The 18,603-nt window shown below is 25.0% G+C and overlaps 1 protein-coding gene across 1 annotated transcript in view; it reads left to right on the top strand.

Annotated features, from left to right (window-relative positions):
* The first annotated feature begins 31 nt into the window (after nucleotides 1–31).
* Nucleotides 32–18,603, top strand: part of LOC146888487 (uncharacterized) — a 33,752-nt gene continuing 15,180 nt past the window's right edge. The window contains exons 1-2 of the mRNA XM_085669949.1: nucleotides 32–2,740; nucleotides 3,015–3,218. Of these exons, the coding sequence (XP_085526075.1) occupies nucleotides 43–2,740; nucleotides 3,015–3,046 (2,730 nt within the window). The 5' untranslated portion in view covers nucleotides 32–42 and the 3' untranslated portion in view covers nucleotides 3,047–3,218. The remainder of the gene's footprint in view (nucleotides 2,741–3,014; nucleotides 3,219–18,603) is intronic.

Genomic DNA, 18,603 nt, shown 5'->3' on the forward strand with positions numbered 1-18,603 from the left:
ACAGAGATACCATCATCTATTACCTTCCACTTCTTAATCAAAATGAAGTATTTTTGTCGTACACTACTTACATTTTGTTCTATACTCATTCATCTTTTCTCTCTCTTTATATTGAAATCAATATGGTTTACTCCAAACATCACTGTCTTTGCATTAGGAAATGAAACCGATCATCTTGCGTTGCTGAAGTTCAAGGAATCCATATCCAGTGATCCAAATAGAATCTTGTTTTCTTGGAATACATCTACACACTTCTGTAACTGGCATGGAATCACGTGCAATTCTATGCTTCAAAGAGTTACAGAGTTGAATTTGATAGAATACAAGTTGAAGGGATTCATATCTCCACACATAGGCAATCTATCTCACATGACATATTTCAACATTAGAAATAACAACTTCTACGGAGAAATCCCCCAAGAAATAGGTAAGTTGTCAAAACTCCAGTACCTTTCTGTTGCAAATAACTCATTCTTGGTAGGAAAATTTCCTTCAAACTTGACTGCTTGCACTGATCTCAAAATCTTGCACCTAAAGGGGAACAATCTGACTGGTGAAATACCAGTCGAAATTGTCTCACTTCAGAAGCTTCAACAACTGTTCGTTCACAAGAATAATTTATCTGGAACAATCCCATCCTTCATGGGGAATCTTTCATCCTTAAGCTATCTCTCCCTAAGAGTTAACAACTTTAATGGAAACATTCCACAAGAAATTTGTCATCTCAAACGTTTGACATTTCTAGCATTATCTATCAACAAACTGACAGGAGCATTTCCTTCTTGTTTTTATAATATGTCATCTCTTATTGGATTCGCTGTGACCCTAAATCAACTGAACGGCTCTTTGCCATCCAACATGTTCCACACCCTCTCCAATCTCCAAGTACTTTATATTGCTGGGAATCAATTCTCAGGACCAATCCCATCTTCCATAACCAATACATCCATCCTTTCAGTAATTGATCTGAGCGAAAACAATTTTTTCGAGCAAGTTCCGAGTTTGGGGAAGCAAATACATCTTCGGTTTCTAAGTTTAGGTGGAAACAATCTAGGTGAAAATTTACCCAACGATTTGGAGTTTTTAAAATCATTGACAAACTCTAGCGAGTTGCAAATTTTGTCTTTGGGTTACAATAATTTTGGAGGACGTTTGCCAAATTCTTTGGGCAATTTATCCACCAAACTCAGTGAATTGTATCTCGGGGGCAATCAAATATCAGGAGATATTCCAGCCACATGTGGAAATCTAATTGGCTTAATTCTTCTTACAATGGAACAGAATCTCATTCATGGAATTATTCCACCAACTTTTGCGAAGCTACAGAAGTTGCAACTATTGGTCTTAAGAGGAAACAAATTGTCAAGCTTAGGAACCTTCACAGGCAATCTCAGTCGACTGTATAAATTGGACGTGGCTGAAAACATGTTAGAAGGAAGTATTCCTCCAAATCTGGGAAATTGCCAAGATTTGCAACATTTAGACCTTTCCCAGAACAACCTCACGGGAACAATACCACTGCAGGTTTTTAATCTTTCATCTCTAGCTGATGGATTCTCATTGGCACAAAACTTGTTGAGTGGTAATATACCAGAAGAAGTGGGCAACCTGAAAAATCTCAACTTGTTATATTTGTTTGAGAATCGTCTCTCTGGTCACATTCCAGAAACTATTGGAGAATGCATAACGTTGGAGCAACTCTATTTGAATGGGAATTCTCTACAAGGAAGCATCCCTTCTTCTTTGGCATCACTCAGAGGTCTTCAAAGTTTAGACCTCTCGCGAAACCTCTTGTCTGGATCAATTCCTAGTGTTCTGCAGAGCATTTCTTTGTTGCAATATTTCAATGTATCATTTAACATGTTAGATGGTGAGGTACCAACTAAAGGCATATTTAGTAATGCAAGTGGGATAATTGTGACTGGAAATAGTAAGCTTTGTGGAGGTATTTCAAAGCTGCATCTACCATTATGTCCTGTCAAAGCCACCAAAAAAGAAAAGCATCACTCACTCCGATTAATAGCAATTATAGTAAGTGTAGTTGCTTCTCTTCTCATATTGTTGGTTATTCTAACAATCTACTGGATGAGGAAAAGGAGTAATAAACCATCTTTGGATTCACCAACAATAGACCAACTGCCTAAAGTTTCATACCAAAGCCTATACAATGCAACAAATGGGTTCTCATCTTCAAACTTGATCGGATCTGGAAGTTTTAGCTCTGTATATAAAGGAACTCTTGAGCAAGAAGACAAGATTGTTGCCATAAAGGTCCTAAACCTTCAAAAGGAAGGAGCTGACAAAAGTTTCATTGTTGAATGCAATGCACTTAAAAATATTAGACACAGAAATCTGGTTCCTACTTTGACTTGTTGCTCTAGCACAGATTACAAAGGTCAAGAATTCAAAGCTCTAATATTTGAGTATATGACAAATGGAAGCCTAGAACAGTGGATTCATCCTGGGACACCAAGTGCACAACACATGAGAAGATTGAGCCTTCATCAACGATTAAACATCACAATTGATGTTGCTTCTGCATTGCATTATCTTCACCATGAGTGTGAACAATTGATCATTCACTGCGATCTAAAACCAAGCAATGTTCTTCGTAATGATAGCATGGTTGCGCATGTGGGAGATTTTGGTATAGCAAGACTTTTGTCAACTTTCAATCACACCACTTCTGGGCAAACAAGTACAAATGGAATAAAGGGTACGATTGGCTATGCTCCTCCAGGTATTGTTTTCAAATTTTAATCGTTATTGTTTCTCTAAATTTTCACTTTGTTTTTGTATACTTGTTATTTATCATTATTATTTATTTCCAATTTTCTGTATATATTTTAGAGTACCGAGAGAGGTACAAGGTGTCAACTTACGGTGACGTGTATAGTTTTGGAATTCTTATATTGGAAATGCTGACCGGAAGAAGACCTACAGATGAAATGTTTAAAGATGGTCAAAATCTTCGTAACTTTGTTGCAATTTCATTTCCTAATAATATTTTGCAGATTTTGGACCCAAGAATCATTTCAGAGTATGAAGCAACTACAGTGGAGGGAAACTGTGGTAATCTTAATGCAGAGGCTGGAAAGTGTGTAGTTTCGCTTTTCAGAATCGGACTTGCTTGCTCGGTGGAATCACCAAAAGAAAGAATGAATTTGGTTGACGTTATCAGAGAGCTTAATCAAATCACCAAGGTTTCTTCTTTACTGGTGAGCAAAAGAGTTATACTAAACTCTTCCCGTATAATTACTGGACACAAAAATAGTTATTACATTAAGAAAATAATTTTGCGTTTCAATAAAATAAATATGATATCTCTTTTTACATGATTTCGCAAGTAGAATGAAGTTTTCCTTCTCAAAATACGTTATAAGCTTAAATAAGTTTTACATTTTTAGTATTAACTAACTTTTGTTTTCTTCCATTCCCATTTTATCATAGATGAAAATTACATTTTAAAATATCTAATTCAACAAATTTAATGAAATTATTGGTTTCAGCAGACAATCGAGTAGGATTAAAGTTGAAATCAAATTCTGCATGATGATGGAAACAGAGATTGCTGGATAAACCAAAGGAGAACAAATTGTCTGCTATACTTATTGTGCTTCTATATTTTACGTGATTCATTATATATATATATATATATATATATATATATATATATATATATATATATGAGTACATGTTATCTATCAAAAATTAAAATTAAAATTTAATTTATATTTTATTGAGTTAAATTTAATTAAAATAAAATAAAATTTATATTTAATTTAATTTAATTTATATTATATTATTTTTTATATTTTTTATAATATTATTAAAATTTCATTTAAAATTTAAAATTTCTTTTTTAAATATTCACATGTATATTGATATTTACGAGTATCTACAAATTTTAAAAAAATATAAATATTTTTTAAACGGACATTCGATAAGATAAATAAACAGATAACTAAATGAATTTCTTTTTTAGATCGAATAAAAAATAAACACTATTTATATTCAACTACGATCCTAACTCGGATATTCCAACTCTTTAGGAAAAGAAAAAAAATAAATAAATAAATTCGGAAAAAGTACAAATAAACTTTCTCAAAAGATATTACACACTAAAGTGCCTATTACAAATTCTAGGAAGAAAAAATAAAGACGAACAGACAAAAGAAATAAAAATCCTAAAACTAAGATTTGATGTGACCAACATCACGTATAGATAAAAACAAGAGTGGACAGAGCTTTATTTGTGAAGCATATGGAATAACATCTATTATGAGTTAAAATAGTAAAAGAAAAGAATTTTTTTTTTTCCAAATTGTTTTTAAAATTTATACTTTGTTTCTAAAGAAAATTATTTATATATAAAAATTTAAAAGATTAAACTCTATTTAACAAAAGTATTTAGTATAACAACAGTTTTTATAATTAGAAAAAGCACACTTATAATAATAACACCATTATAAATAGTAATAATAATGATAAAAATAATAATGATACCAATAATAATAATAATACTTACGCTATAAATATTAATATTAATATTAATATTAATGCTAACACTAAGGCTAATGTCAATTATAATAATTTATAATTATATACAAAGATATACATTAACAACAAACAAATAAAAATGACAAGTAATTGAAATACGATCCCATAGTAAATTAATTTAAGATGTGTGTCTAACTATAATAATAATAATAATAATAATAATAATAACAATAATATCATTATAATAATATCTCGTAGTGATAAAAATAATAATAATACAATAACTACATATATATAAAGATATATACATTTTTTGTGTCCTCTTTTGTTTATATAATTTTATCCTTTTAATTATTATTTGTTAAATTAAAATAATTATTCATAACAAAAATTATTTTTATATTTTATCCTTTTAATAATTTTAGTAACTATTTTTATAATTCAAATAATTACACAAATATAAAAATAAAATGAACAACAAAATAAATAAAAAGTGCAAGTAATTGAGATATGATCCCGTAGTAAATAAATGTAAAATGTGTGTTTAACTATAATAATAATAATAGTAACAATAATAATAATAATAATAATAACACTAAAATAATATTGTGTAATGATAAAAAAAAAAATAATACAGCTACATATATATAAAGAGATAAATAAATAAACAACAAAACAAATAAAAGGGTCAAGTAACTAAAAGATGATTCATAGATAGTAAGTAAAAGTAAAATATGTATGTAAACATAATAATAAAAGCTACTATAATAATTATAGTTCTAATTAATAATAATAGTAATAATAATAATAATAATCTATAACAATATATAAAGAGGATTTTCTCTTTTGTGTCCACATTTTAAATACCAATTTTACCCTTTAAAATATAATTATTTATAAAACTTTTGAAAATTGACCGTTACTTTTACAAACTTTTTTATAAAATCGTCTATCTCTGCTCTTCCCTTTTTCTCTATTTATCAACAGTTATTCTCACATCTTTTCTGATATATTTCACTTTATTTTTAATAAATATAATTTTTATTTTAGATATTATAACTTAATAACATTATATTATCATCACTTAATAATAATAATAATAATAATAATTAATTATTATTATAATTAGAGCTGATAATAATAATAGTAATAACTATAATTAGAGTTATAATTGATAATAATAACAATAATATAAAAATAAAATAATAAATATCATGAAAATTAGGTTATATTGTTTTAAATATTATTATCAATGAAATGAATTTGTAAATCCAATTTTAAATATAATAAATAAAATTAATATCACAATATGGTGTAGTTAATTGATTTTACAAAATAATTATAATAGTATATGACCCGTGCTTGTATGCACATTTTTTTATTTATTGCAAATATGTTTAGAATAATAATATAATTGTTATTATATTTATTTAACCATTAAAAGAATAATAATATAAATATAAATTATAAAAATTTTAAAAGATTAAAAATCTATTTAGCAAAAGTATTTAGTATAATAACATTTTTTATAATTAAAAAAAAGCACTTATACTAATAACATCACTATGAATAGTAATAATATTAATAATAAAAATAATAATGATACTAATAATAACAAACAAATGATAATAATAATGATAATGTTTATGTTATCTATAACTATATATAAAGGGGATTCCCTCTTTTGTGTCCACATTTCATAATTCCAACTTTACCCTTTATAATTTAATTATTTATTAAATTTTTAAAAATTAATGGTTATTTGTACAAGTTTTTATAAAATTATTTACTTATCTCATTTTTCTTTTTTCTGTCCACCATGGCTGAAGTAAAACTAGACTTTGAGTTCCTCTTTGAATAACATAAAAAAACTTTGTACAAGTTTTTACTATTCATCAACAGTTATTTTTCTCTTATTTTCTACGTACATTTTATTTTATTTTTTATAAATATACTTTTATTTTATTTATTAACTTAATAACATTACAACATCATCAATTATTAATATAATTCAAAAAAATGTGTACACACAGGCGCGATAGCGCCTGTGTTTACACTAGTAAATATTAATGGCAATGCAAATACATATAAAGATATATACAACAACAACCAAACAATTAAGAAGGACAACTAATTGAGATATGATCTTGTAGTAAATTAAATAAGATGTGTGTCTAACTATTATAATAATAATAATAATAATAATAATAATAATATGATTACAATAATAATATCATGTAGTGATAATAATAATAATAATACCATTATAATAATATCCCGTAGTGATAATAATAATAATAATAGTACTAATAATAATAATAATAATAATAATAATAATAATAATAATAGTAATAATAATAATATACTAACTAAATATGTAAAGAGATACACATTTTTTATGTCCTTTTTTTGTTTTTACATTTTTTATCCTCTTAATTATTATTTATTAAATTTAAATAATTATTCATAATAAAAAATTATTTTTCAGTTTTATTATTCTACTAATTTTAGTAACTATTTTTTTTTTCAATTCAAAAAATACCAAGACATAGAGATAAAATGAATATCCACGAGTACGAATATGTACCCGCAGGTATATGCAACGGTAGGAAACGAATATTAAAAATGGATATCCACAGGTACGAATATTTTTTATACTCGCATGTTAACAGGGTGGTTCGTGGATACCCGTACTCGCTAAACTTTAATTCATAAAAATACCCATATATATATATATATATATATATATATATATATATATATATTAGTAAAAAATTTCTAACCTAATTTTTTATAAGCTGCACATCTTGTCTTTTCTTCTGTCTTCATTCTTCCAATTTCAAATATTGGTACATTGTCTTCTTTTAGGTACACCCCTTGACATTATTCTCTTTTCTTTCTTTGAAATTGAGCATATACATCAAACCTTATATAGACAGTGACATTTATAGTATGTTTGTTGTCAAATGATGGAATCAAAATAAGAATACTTAACACGTGACAATTGAGTTTTATTATTTGTTTATTTTGTTTATTTTTCAGGAATCAATCGGACAAAGTGAGTTTATTGATCAAAGCACTAATTAACAAATTTTCATTGTGTTAAACGTCATTTATATTTATTTTTATAATTATTTGGACTTGTATGAACTTGAGTTTATTTGAACTTTATTTAAAATTTATGACAGTGATCTATTTTATTTTATTTTATTTGAATTTATGATTAAATATTTTTTTCTTAAATAATTTTGTAAATATTCGCGGGTACCCGTGGATACCTGCGGATATGAAAAAATAGCGGGTACCCGACAAATATGGGTATGAATATGGGACAAATATTTATCCAGCAGATAGGGTATGGGGGAACTACTACTCGTACCCTACCCGTCCTGTTGACATCCCTAAAAATGTGTATCTAACAATAATAATAAAAACAATAATAATAATAATAACTATTATAATAATTATAATTCTTAATAATAATATAATAATATTAGTACTATAATAATAGAAATAATAATAACCATATTGCATTGAAGAAATTCCTCTTTCATCTTATTCCGAATTTTGTTTTGATAATCTTCGTCGTAGAAAATGAAACATTAAGAGTTAAATAAAGTGAATTAGAAAATCAATCAAATAAAATATCTTTAATTTGTTTGTTTTTGTCAAAGATTGACATAATTCAATAATGATCGACAAATCCTTCAAATTTGAATGGGTATGAATATCAACATTAAAATATTGAAGTGAAATTTTAAACTAATCATATATTTATCAATATACCTTTTTTTTTTTAAGTTTAAGACAAAAAAATAATTTATCATAATCTAATAAAAATTGAGATGTAATTACTAACAAAAATATATAATAGTAATAATATTACATATTACAAATAAGAGTAATAACTTTACTACTAATAATGTTAATAATACTAATAGTAATAATATATAATAGTAACATATAATAATAATAATAACTATTATTATTATTATTATTATTATTATACTAATATTTGTTATAATTTTACTACTATCACTATAAATAATATTTATAATAATATATTATTAATAATTAGAAATGCTAATACTTATAAAAATAATACAAATAATAATATATTTATAATTAATATTATAGTTAAAATTATATAGTAAAAAACTTTGAACTCATCAATAATTTATTCGGAATAAAAATCTCTGGTTATTCTTTTTTGAATGTAAATAACCATATTGCATTCAAGAAATTCATCTTTCATCTTATTCCAATTTTTGTTTTGATAATCTTCGTTGTAGAAGCTGAAACATTAAGAGTTAAATAAAATAAATCAGACAATTAATCAAGTAAAATATCTTTAATTTGTTTGTTTTTGTCAAAGATTTACATAATTCAACAATGGTCGACAAATCCTTCAAATTTGAATGGGTATGAACATCAACAATGAAATATTGAAGTAAAATTTTTCACTAATCATATATTTATCAATATACCTTCTTTTTTTTAAGTTTAAGACAAAAAAATAATTTATCATAATCTAATAAAAATTAACATGTAATTACTAACAAAAATATATAATAATAATAATAATAATAATAATATCATATATTACAAATAAGAATAATAACTCTACTACTAATAATGTTAATAATACTAATAGTAATAATAACATATAATAATAATACTAATATTTGTTATAATTTTACTACTGTCACTATAAATAATATTATAATAATATTTTATTAATAATTAGAAATACTAATACTTATAAAAATAATACAAATATAATATTATTTATAATTAATATTATAGTTGAAATCATAAATAAATGAAAAAAATAAAAACAAATTGATTTTTGTAGGATTTGAATCCGGGTCCTTTTGTACCAAAGTTTTAAAATGACGAAAAAACTAATTTCTATGACACGTGTCAATAAAAGAAAATGGGTATTGTAGTAATTTTGGTGGTATATTCTTTTCTTAATATGTAATAGAAGTGTGTGGAGAAAATAATATATAATCTATTACATATTAAGAAAAGAAAATACTACCAAAGTTACTACAATATCCATTTTCTTTTATTGACACGTGTCATAAAAATTAGTTTTTGCGTCATTTTAAAACTCTGGTACAAAAGGACCCGAGTTCAAATCCTACAAAAGTCAATTTGTTTTTATTTTTTCATTTATTTATGATTTCAACTATAATACTGATTATAAATAATAATAATATTTGTAGTATTTTTATAAGTATTAGTATTTCTAATTATTAATAATATTATTATTATAAATATTATTTATAGTGATAGTAGTTAAATTATAACAAATATTAGTATTATTATAATAATAATAATAATAATTGTTATTATTATTATATGTTACTATTATATATTATTATTATTATTAACATTATTAGTAGTAAAGTTATTACTCTTATTTGTAATATATAATATTATTACTATTATATATTTTTGTTAGTAATTACATCTCAATTTTTATTAGATTATGATAAATTATTTTTTTGTCTTAAACTTAAAAAAATAGGTATATTGATAAATATATGATTAGTTTAAAATATCACTCCAATATTTCATTGTTGATGTTCATACCCATTCAAATTTGAAGGATTTGTTGACCATTATTGAATTATGTCAATCTTTGACAAAAACAAACAAATTAGAGATATTTTACTTGATTAATTGTCTAATTCATTTTATTTAACTCTTAATGTTTCATTTTTTACAACGAAGATTATCAAAACAAAATTCGAAATAAGATGAAAGATGAAAGATGAATTTTTTGAACACAATATGGTTATTTACATTTAAAAATGAATAACTGGAGATTTTTATTCCGAATAAATTATTGATGAGTTCAAATTTTTTTACTATAAATTATTTTGGCTCCTCCAAAATTATTGGTGAAGATCCGTCACGGGTTATTATTATCAACTACAGTTAATAATCATTATTACTATCAACTATAAATATTATTATCATTATTATTAATTATAATTATTTCTATTATTATATTACTTATTATATTATTAATATTATTATTATTATTATTATTATTATTATTATTATTAAGAACTATAATTATTATAATTGTTTTTATTATTATTGTTAGATACATATTTTTAGGGATGTCAACGGGGCGGGTAGGGTATGGGTAGTAGTTCCCTCATACCCTACCCGCTGGAAAAATATCCCCCCGTACCCATACCCATATTTGTCGGGTATCCGCTATGTGGGTACCCACCTATTTTTTTCATATTCGCGGGCGGATATCGACGGGTACCCGTATATATTTACAAAATTATTTAAAAAACAAATATTTAATCATAAATTCAAATATAATAAAATAAAATACATCACTGTCATACATTTTAGGGTTAAGTATGTTTTTGGTCTCTTAACTTTCAGTGAATTTTGAAATTAGTCCATTTCAAAACTTTGGACCAATTTAGTCCTTTATCTTTCAAAATACGTGAACTTAGTCATTTTAATTAAATTTTGTTAGGTTTATTTGATGTTTTGTATGCATTTCATAATTGTATTTGAGTTGTTTATACTGTTTGTCACATTTTTGCTTTAATGCTAAGTCAAATACTATTGTGAAACGCACTTGAAATGTCAAATAAACTTAACAAAATTTGATTAAAAGAACTAAATTCACGTATTTTGAAAGATAAATGACTAAATTGGTCTAAAGTTTCAAAATGTACTAATTCCAAAATTTACTGAAAGTTAAGGGACCAAAAATATACTTAATCCTAAATTTTAAATAAAGTTCAAATAAACTTAAGTTCATACATGTCCAAATAATAATAAAAATAAATATAAAATGACGTTCAACACAATGAAAATTTTTTAATTAGTGTTTCGATCAATAAGTCACTTTCTCCGATTGATTCCTGCAAAATAAACAAAATAAACAAATAATAAAACTCAACTACCACGTGCTAAGTATCTTATTTTGATTCCATCATTTGACAACAAACATACCATAAACGTCACTATCTACATAGGTTTTGATGTATATGCCCAATTTGAAAGAAAGGAAAGAGAAGAATGTCAAGGGGTGTACCTGGAAGAAGACAATGTATCAACACTTGAAGTTGGAAGAATAAAGACAAAACACAAGATGTACAACTTAGAAAAAATTAGGTCATAATGTTTTTACTAATATATATATATATATATATATATATATATATATATATATATATAAGGGTATTTTTGTGAATTAAAATTTACTCGGTACGGGTATCCACGGATACGGATACTATGATACTTGTACCCACGGGTATCTATTTTTAATATTTGTTTCCTACCCGTTGTGAGTTTTATCCGCGGATACTTATGGGTATGAATTTTTTTGACATCCCTACACATTTTACTTTTACTTACTATGTAGGAATCATGTCTCAATTACTTGTCATTTTTATTTATTTTGTTGTTCATTTATCTTTCCATTTGAACAATTATTTCAATTTAAAAAAATAGTTACTAAAATTAGTAAAATAATAAAACTGAAAAATAATTGTGTTATTATAAATAATTATTTAAATTTAAAATATAATAATTAAGAGGATAAAATTGATAAAATAAAAAGGACACCAAATATGTTTATCTCTTTATATATATATGTAGTTGTATTAATATTAATATTAATATTAATATTATTAGTAGTAGTATTAGTATTAGTATTACTTTTTTTATCATTACGCGATATTATTATAGTGGTATTATTATTATTATTATAGTTAGACGCATATTTTACTTTTATTTTTGTTATTCATTTTATCTCTATATCATGGTATTTTTTGAATTGAAAAAAAATAGTTACAAAATTAGTAGAATGATAAAATTGACAAATAATTTTTTATTATGAATAATTATTTAAATTTAATAAATAAAAATTAAGAGGATAAAATTGTAAAATAAAAAAAAGAACATAAAAAATGTGTATCTCTTTATATATTAGTTAGTGTATTATTATTATTACTATTATTATTATTATCACTACAGGATATTATTATAATGGTATTATTATTATTATTATTATCACTACGAGATATTATTATTATTATGGTATTATTATTATTATCATAGTTAGACACTCATCTTAATTTTATTTACTACGAGATCATATTTCAATTAGTTGTCCTTCTTAATTGTTTTGGTGCTGATGTATATATCTTTATATGTAATTATAGATTATTAGTATAACATTAGTCTTGGTATCTGTATCGTCATTAATATTTATAACATAAAAATTATTATTATTATCATTTTTTTGTTATTATTAGTATTATTATTTTGTTATTATTTTTACTATTCATAGTGATGTTATTAGTATAATTGCTTTTTTTTAATTATAAAAAACGTTATTATACTAAATACTTTTGCTAAATAGATTTTTAATCTTTTAAAAATTTTATAATTTATAATTTATATTAATATTATTATTATTATTTTTAATGATTAAATAAATATAATAAAAATTATATTATTATTCTAAACATATTTGAAATAAATAAAAAAGCATGTGTAGCAAAAGTCATATACTATTATAATTATTTTTTAAAATCAATTAACTACACCATATTGTGATATTAATTTTATTTATTATATTTAAAACTGAATTTACAACTTCGTTTCATTGATAATAACATTTACAACAATATAACCTAATTTTCATGATATTTATTATTTAATTTTTATATTATTGTTATTATTATCAATTATAATTCTAATTATTATTATTATTATTATTATTATTATTATTTTTATCATTACACGATATTATTTTAGTGTTATTAGTATTATCTATTATTATTATTATTATTATTATAGTTAAACACACATCTTACATTTATTCACTACGAGATCATATCTCAATTACTTACACTTTTTATTTGTTTTGTTGTTCATTTTATTTTTATTTTGTGTAATTATTTGAATTAAAAAAATAGTTACTAAAATTATTAAAATGATAAAATGGACAAATAATTTTTATTGTGAATAATTATTTTAATTTAACAAATAATAATTAAGAGGATAAAATTGTATAAACAAAAGAGGACACAACAAATGTATATATATTTATATATATATATATATATATATATATATATATATATATATATATATATGTAGTTATTGTATTGTTATTACTTTTATCACTACGAGATATTATTATAATGGTATTATTATTATTATTATTATTATTATTATTATAGTTAGACACACATATTAAATTATTTTACTACGGGATCGTATTTTAATTATTTATTATTTTTATTTGTTTTGTTCTTAATGTATATCTTTATATATAATTATAAATTATTATAGTTGACATTAACTTTAGTGTTAGCATTAATATTAATATTTATAGCATAAATATTATTATTGTTATTGGTATCATTATTATTTTTATTATTATTATTACTATTCATAATGGTGTTATTATTATAAGTGTGCTTTTTTAATTATAGAAAATGTTCTTATACTAAATACTTTTGCTAAATAAAATTTTAATCTTTTAGGTTTCTATAATTTATCATTTATATTAATATTATTATTAGTATTTTTAATGGTTAAATAAATATAATAACAATTATATTATTATTCTAAAAAAATTTAAAATAAAAAAAACAAAAAGATATTCGCACATATCATGGGCTTTTATAATCATTTCATAAATTCAATTAACTGTATTATATTATGATATCAATTATATTTATTATATATAAAAGTTAAATTATTATTGTATCACTTAGATTTACTATTTCATTACTTTAATAACAACATTTATTACAATATAACTTAATTTTCATAATATTTCATTACATAATATTTTTACAATTTTATTATTTTAATATATAAAATAAAACAAATACGTCCCGTGCATACGCACGGATTAGTATACTAGTTTAGTTTAAAAATAAAACACAAATTTTTACGTAGCTTGGAAGCGAAATATTTAACAATATATATTAAAACCTACTAATTTAAGTAATATAATTAATTAAATAAAATTTTAAAAATTATTATTTCTAGAAAGGATAACAATCGAATGGAGTAAGTACGAGTTTTGATTATACTCATTTATTTTCGAAATACAAATTAATATTCATTCCTATCATATATGAAATTCATGTTTCATTCTTCTCCATTCTAAACAGCAGACTTTGCTAGCATCCACTAAGGTATTCTCTAAATATTAGTTAAATAAATTTCTTAAAAAAAAATTATAGCAAAAATTATGATATTTCAGATATTCAATGTTAAAGGCATACATGTTCTTTTCTTCGATATCAACTTTATAAAAAAACAATAATACTAAATAATCGTAGGTAATTATATTTCATTTATTCAAAATATAACTCACATAAAGCCATAAATTATATATGATCACCATATTAGTTATTATTCACTTAAATAAAATTTACCATGGACCATTCGGTCATATTAATTAAACTCGACATTCTCTCATTCAAGAATTGGAACACCAGGTAAGAAAATGACAAAAAATATTTTTACAATTAATTTATTAAAAAATAATGTTGAAACAATTGATTTCACTAACATATAATTTCTTTTAGTTATAATTTAGTTTTTATTTTTGAAAAATTTATGCAATTTGATATTTTTTAAAAATTTCTCAAAACAGATAAAAGATTTTTTATTAAAATTGATACTAAGAATCTTGTAATTATATAAATAAAATAAATTTTCTTATTAATAATTTCAATTTTGTTGAAAAATGATTAATCTGGTAAACATTAATTTTTATAATCATCGTATATATTTTTAAGCAAAAATATTACTCGAAATAATTTATTCGATATTGTTAGGAAATTCGAATAATTTAAAATATATTTTCTTTTTTGAGATTTTTTTTAATAATGAAAATAAGTTTTAAAGTGGACAATATATTTTTTAACTATCAATTAAAAAAAAATATTCAAAAGGTAGGATTTTTATTATCTTTAGATGTTGACAAAGGATTTATTACGATCTACACAATAATCTCACATTATTTAAATATTAAAATTAAGAGTAATTTAAATATATCCCAATAACTTATAATTTTATAAAATTAAAATGATTGAGTCTCTATTTACAAATTTTCTTATATAGTTATACAGAATAAGAGGAGTTTTAACCTTTTTTTTTTCATACTATTTATTCTTAACCCCTTTTTTTAGTATTTACAGTTTTTTTAACTCTTCAAATAACATTTCTTTTTTCGATATTTTTATAACTTTTCAAGTCTTCAATCAACAACTTCTTTCTATTTCAGAGTCTCATATTCTCCTTCTATGCTTTTGAATCACATGTATTTATTTAATTTGGTATTGCTTATGAATCAAAGATTAGACAACATTAGCTTTTTTTTGACTTCTATATTGATATTCACCGACACAAAAAGGCCCTATAACGTCACCCATATAACGTTTGTCCAGAAAAAATCCCACGTTAAAAATGATCGGTGACATTTTTGTAAATTATTTGACTTGTTTAACATCTGTCCATTCCAACACAGACGTAATTTAACGTCTGTTTTCTGACGTTATTTTGACGTTACCCAATACGACATCGATGTTTGAACAGACGTCAAAGATAAAAAATATCGGACGTTAAAAGTCTTTTTGGTGTTAGTGATTACATTTTAAAAATGGTAAGAGTTGAGTTTTATTTTAAGATAAATTTTAAATGAATAAATCTTTGAATTTTTTTTAAAAAAAAATTAGACCTTCACTATTTATTTTATTCAAAATTGTATTACACTAAAACTCTTCTCTTTAAACTCTTCTCAAATTTAGAAAATCTTCTAATTTTGTTATTCTATCGAACTAATTTTTCAATGAACTACAAGGATAAGGTGAACCGATTAGTTATGAGTTTGGCAAATAAATTGTAACATCCCATTTAATTAAGTACGTGACATTAAAGGAATGTCATGAGAAAGATAACATAAAAGCGCGGTCTGGGAGTCTTAAACTCAACTCCAAACAACTCATGGCACACCACGATGCCCAAAAAAAACTAGAGGAAAAGTTAAACAGAGTGCATAAATCTAAATACGAACAGATACATGGGTCGCAACCCTAAATAAACTCATTCAGAAAATACAAACTAGTCCACGCGGACTATGCAGCGGAATCTCCATTTCCTTACTAACCTCTGGAACCTCGCCCATCTGCTCCCATCAATTAAATTGATGATCATCGCAAGAAAGAAGAACCACATACAAGACAACCATACAACAAATCGGGTAAGCTAATGCCAACAACATATAACATACAGTCAAAATATAGTTATCACCATTCAATATCCATACATCATCCAAGCATGTTATGACTCTCAATCAATACACTACGACTCAACTCGACTTATCCGGATACGTATAACTTGGTCGGATTCAGCGGATGTTCGCACTTGTGGTGGATACCTCTGCTCACCACTGAGCTGCTCACCCCCAAGCAATGTGTTACAAGTGTTACGATGAATCAATTTTCCCTCACCACAAGGTTAGCCCTTAATGAATTTCAGGCCTCTTGCTACTCTCACCACAGAGTCAGTCCGCTCTAAGTGAGACTAACTGACACTCTAAGGAGTCAGTTAGTCTCACTTAGATGGGGCACCACCATGGACACCCACTAACAGGGGCCGTGGAATTACGTCCCGACCACTGAAGCGCGACCCCGGAGGTCTCACCAAGAGATCCCAAGGAATTTACATGCTGACGCGGACCAACATTCATAACTCAGCAATAAGAGAACATTAAATCATATTTACAATTCCATACCAACCCCTGAGATTAATTCCTCATACGCATATTTCCTTTAGTTCCAAACCACTCATTCATTTCACATGTCAAGTTCTCACAATACCCATTATTCATCATTTATGAATCATGTCACGCATATATATCACTCCATTAGGCATATATCCATACATATGTGTCAACACCCAATTTCGTCCGGGTAAGAAATAAAAAAAATTTCCTTTAAAATAATTAGGAGAAGGGAAAAATATGAAAAAGTGAGCATTGATTTGTATATAGATATATTCCTACTTTTACTTTCATCCCATTTTTAATTTTTATTTTTATCTTGTTTTATTTTATTTTATTTTATCCTTTTTATTTTATTTAATTTTATCTTTAAACTTTTAATTTAAATTTTAATATTTTTGTTTACTTTTCTTATTTTGTTTTATTCTTTTTGAAAAAAGTATATAAAAAAGGGTGAAAATAATAAAAATGAGAAAAAGTAAAATGAAAGTCAATAGTGCGTCTTCTCTACACTTTTGAGACTTGGCATGAGAAAGGAAATGGTGGGGAGGTGTATCACTGCGTGACAGCGCCGGTGGAATGGCAGAAGCCAACCTGCATCTCACTTTTGGCCCTTTTCTAAAACCAGCACAGAATATGAGCGAAAGAGGAAACTGGCATGGTAAGAACAACGGTCAAACCATTTGAAAAAGGGGGACTCTGGCACAAGGGGCAGCTCACTCGCAGGGGGAGAGGAAAAAAGACATTTTAAAAGAAAAAAGGGGAACCGGTTTCTGCAGAAGGAAGGGAGGGGGAAGACGAATTGGGAGAGTCTTTTTTCACAAGATCACATAGGGCAAGAGCAACAAAGCAAGAAAAAAGAAAAAAAGAGGAGAATGGAATCAACAAGCAACAAGAGAGGAACAACGAACAACGAGCAATACAAACAGAAGGAGGCTGCTAGAGGTAAGCATCAATATATGCTTTGTTTGTTGCTACTGGTTCATGATTATGTTACTGCACGAGTTGTAGTGTGGGTTAGTGTGGGTTGAGTGATAGAAAACATATTCCACATTTACTCCGTTACTGTATGAGCACTACATTCCTGTCACCGTTCAAGCCCCAACCGAATCCCCACAGCCACGGTTTCCTACACCATCATCAACACACCAAAACGCTCATTCTCCATCCAATGCCGCAAACCATTTTCCTCCATTACCACGCATACCCATCACCGTCTTCATCTCAAATCTGCACGAACAACCCAAAATAAAAGAGCAAAGAACCAGAGAACCAGAACCCCATCCCATAACCCCCATTTC

This window comes from Vigna unguiculata, chromosome 2, assembly GCF_037176805.1.
Source record: "Vigna unguiculata cultivar grain cowpea cultivar isolate G323 ecotype 2 chromosome 2, ASM3717680v1, whole genome shotgun sequence".
Lineage (NCBI taxonomy): Eukaryota > Viridiplantae > Streptophyta > Magnoliopsida > Fabales > Fabaceae > Vigna > Vigna unguiculata.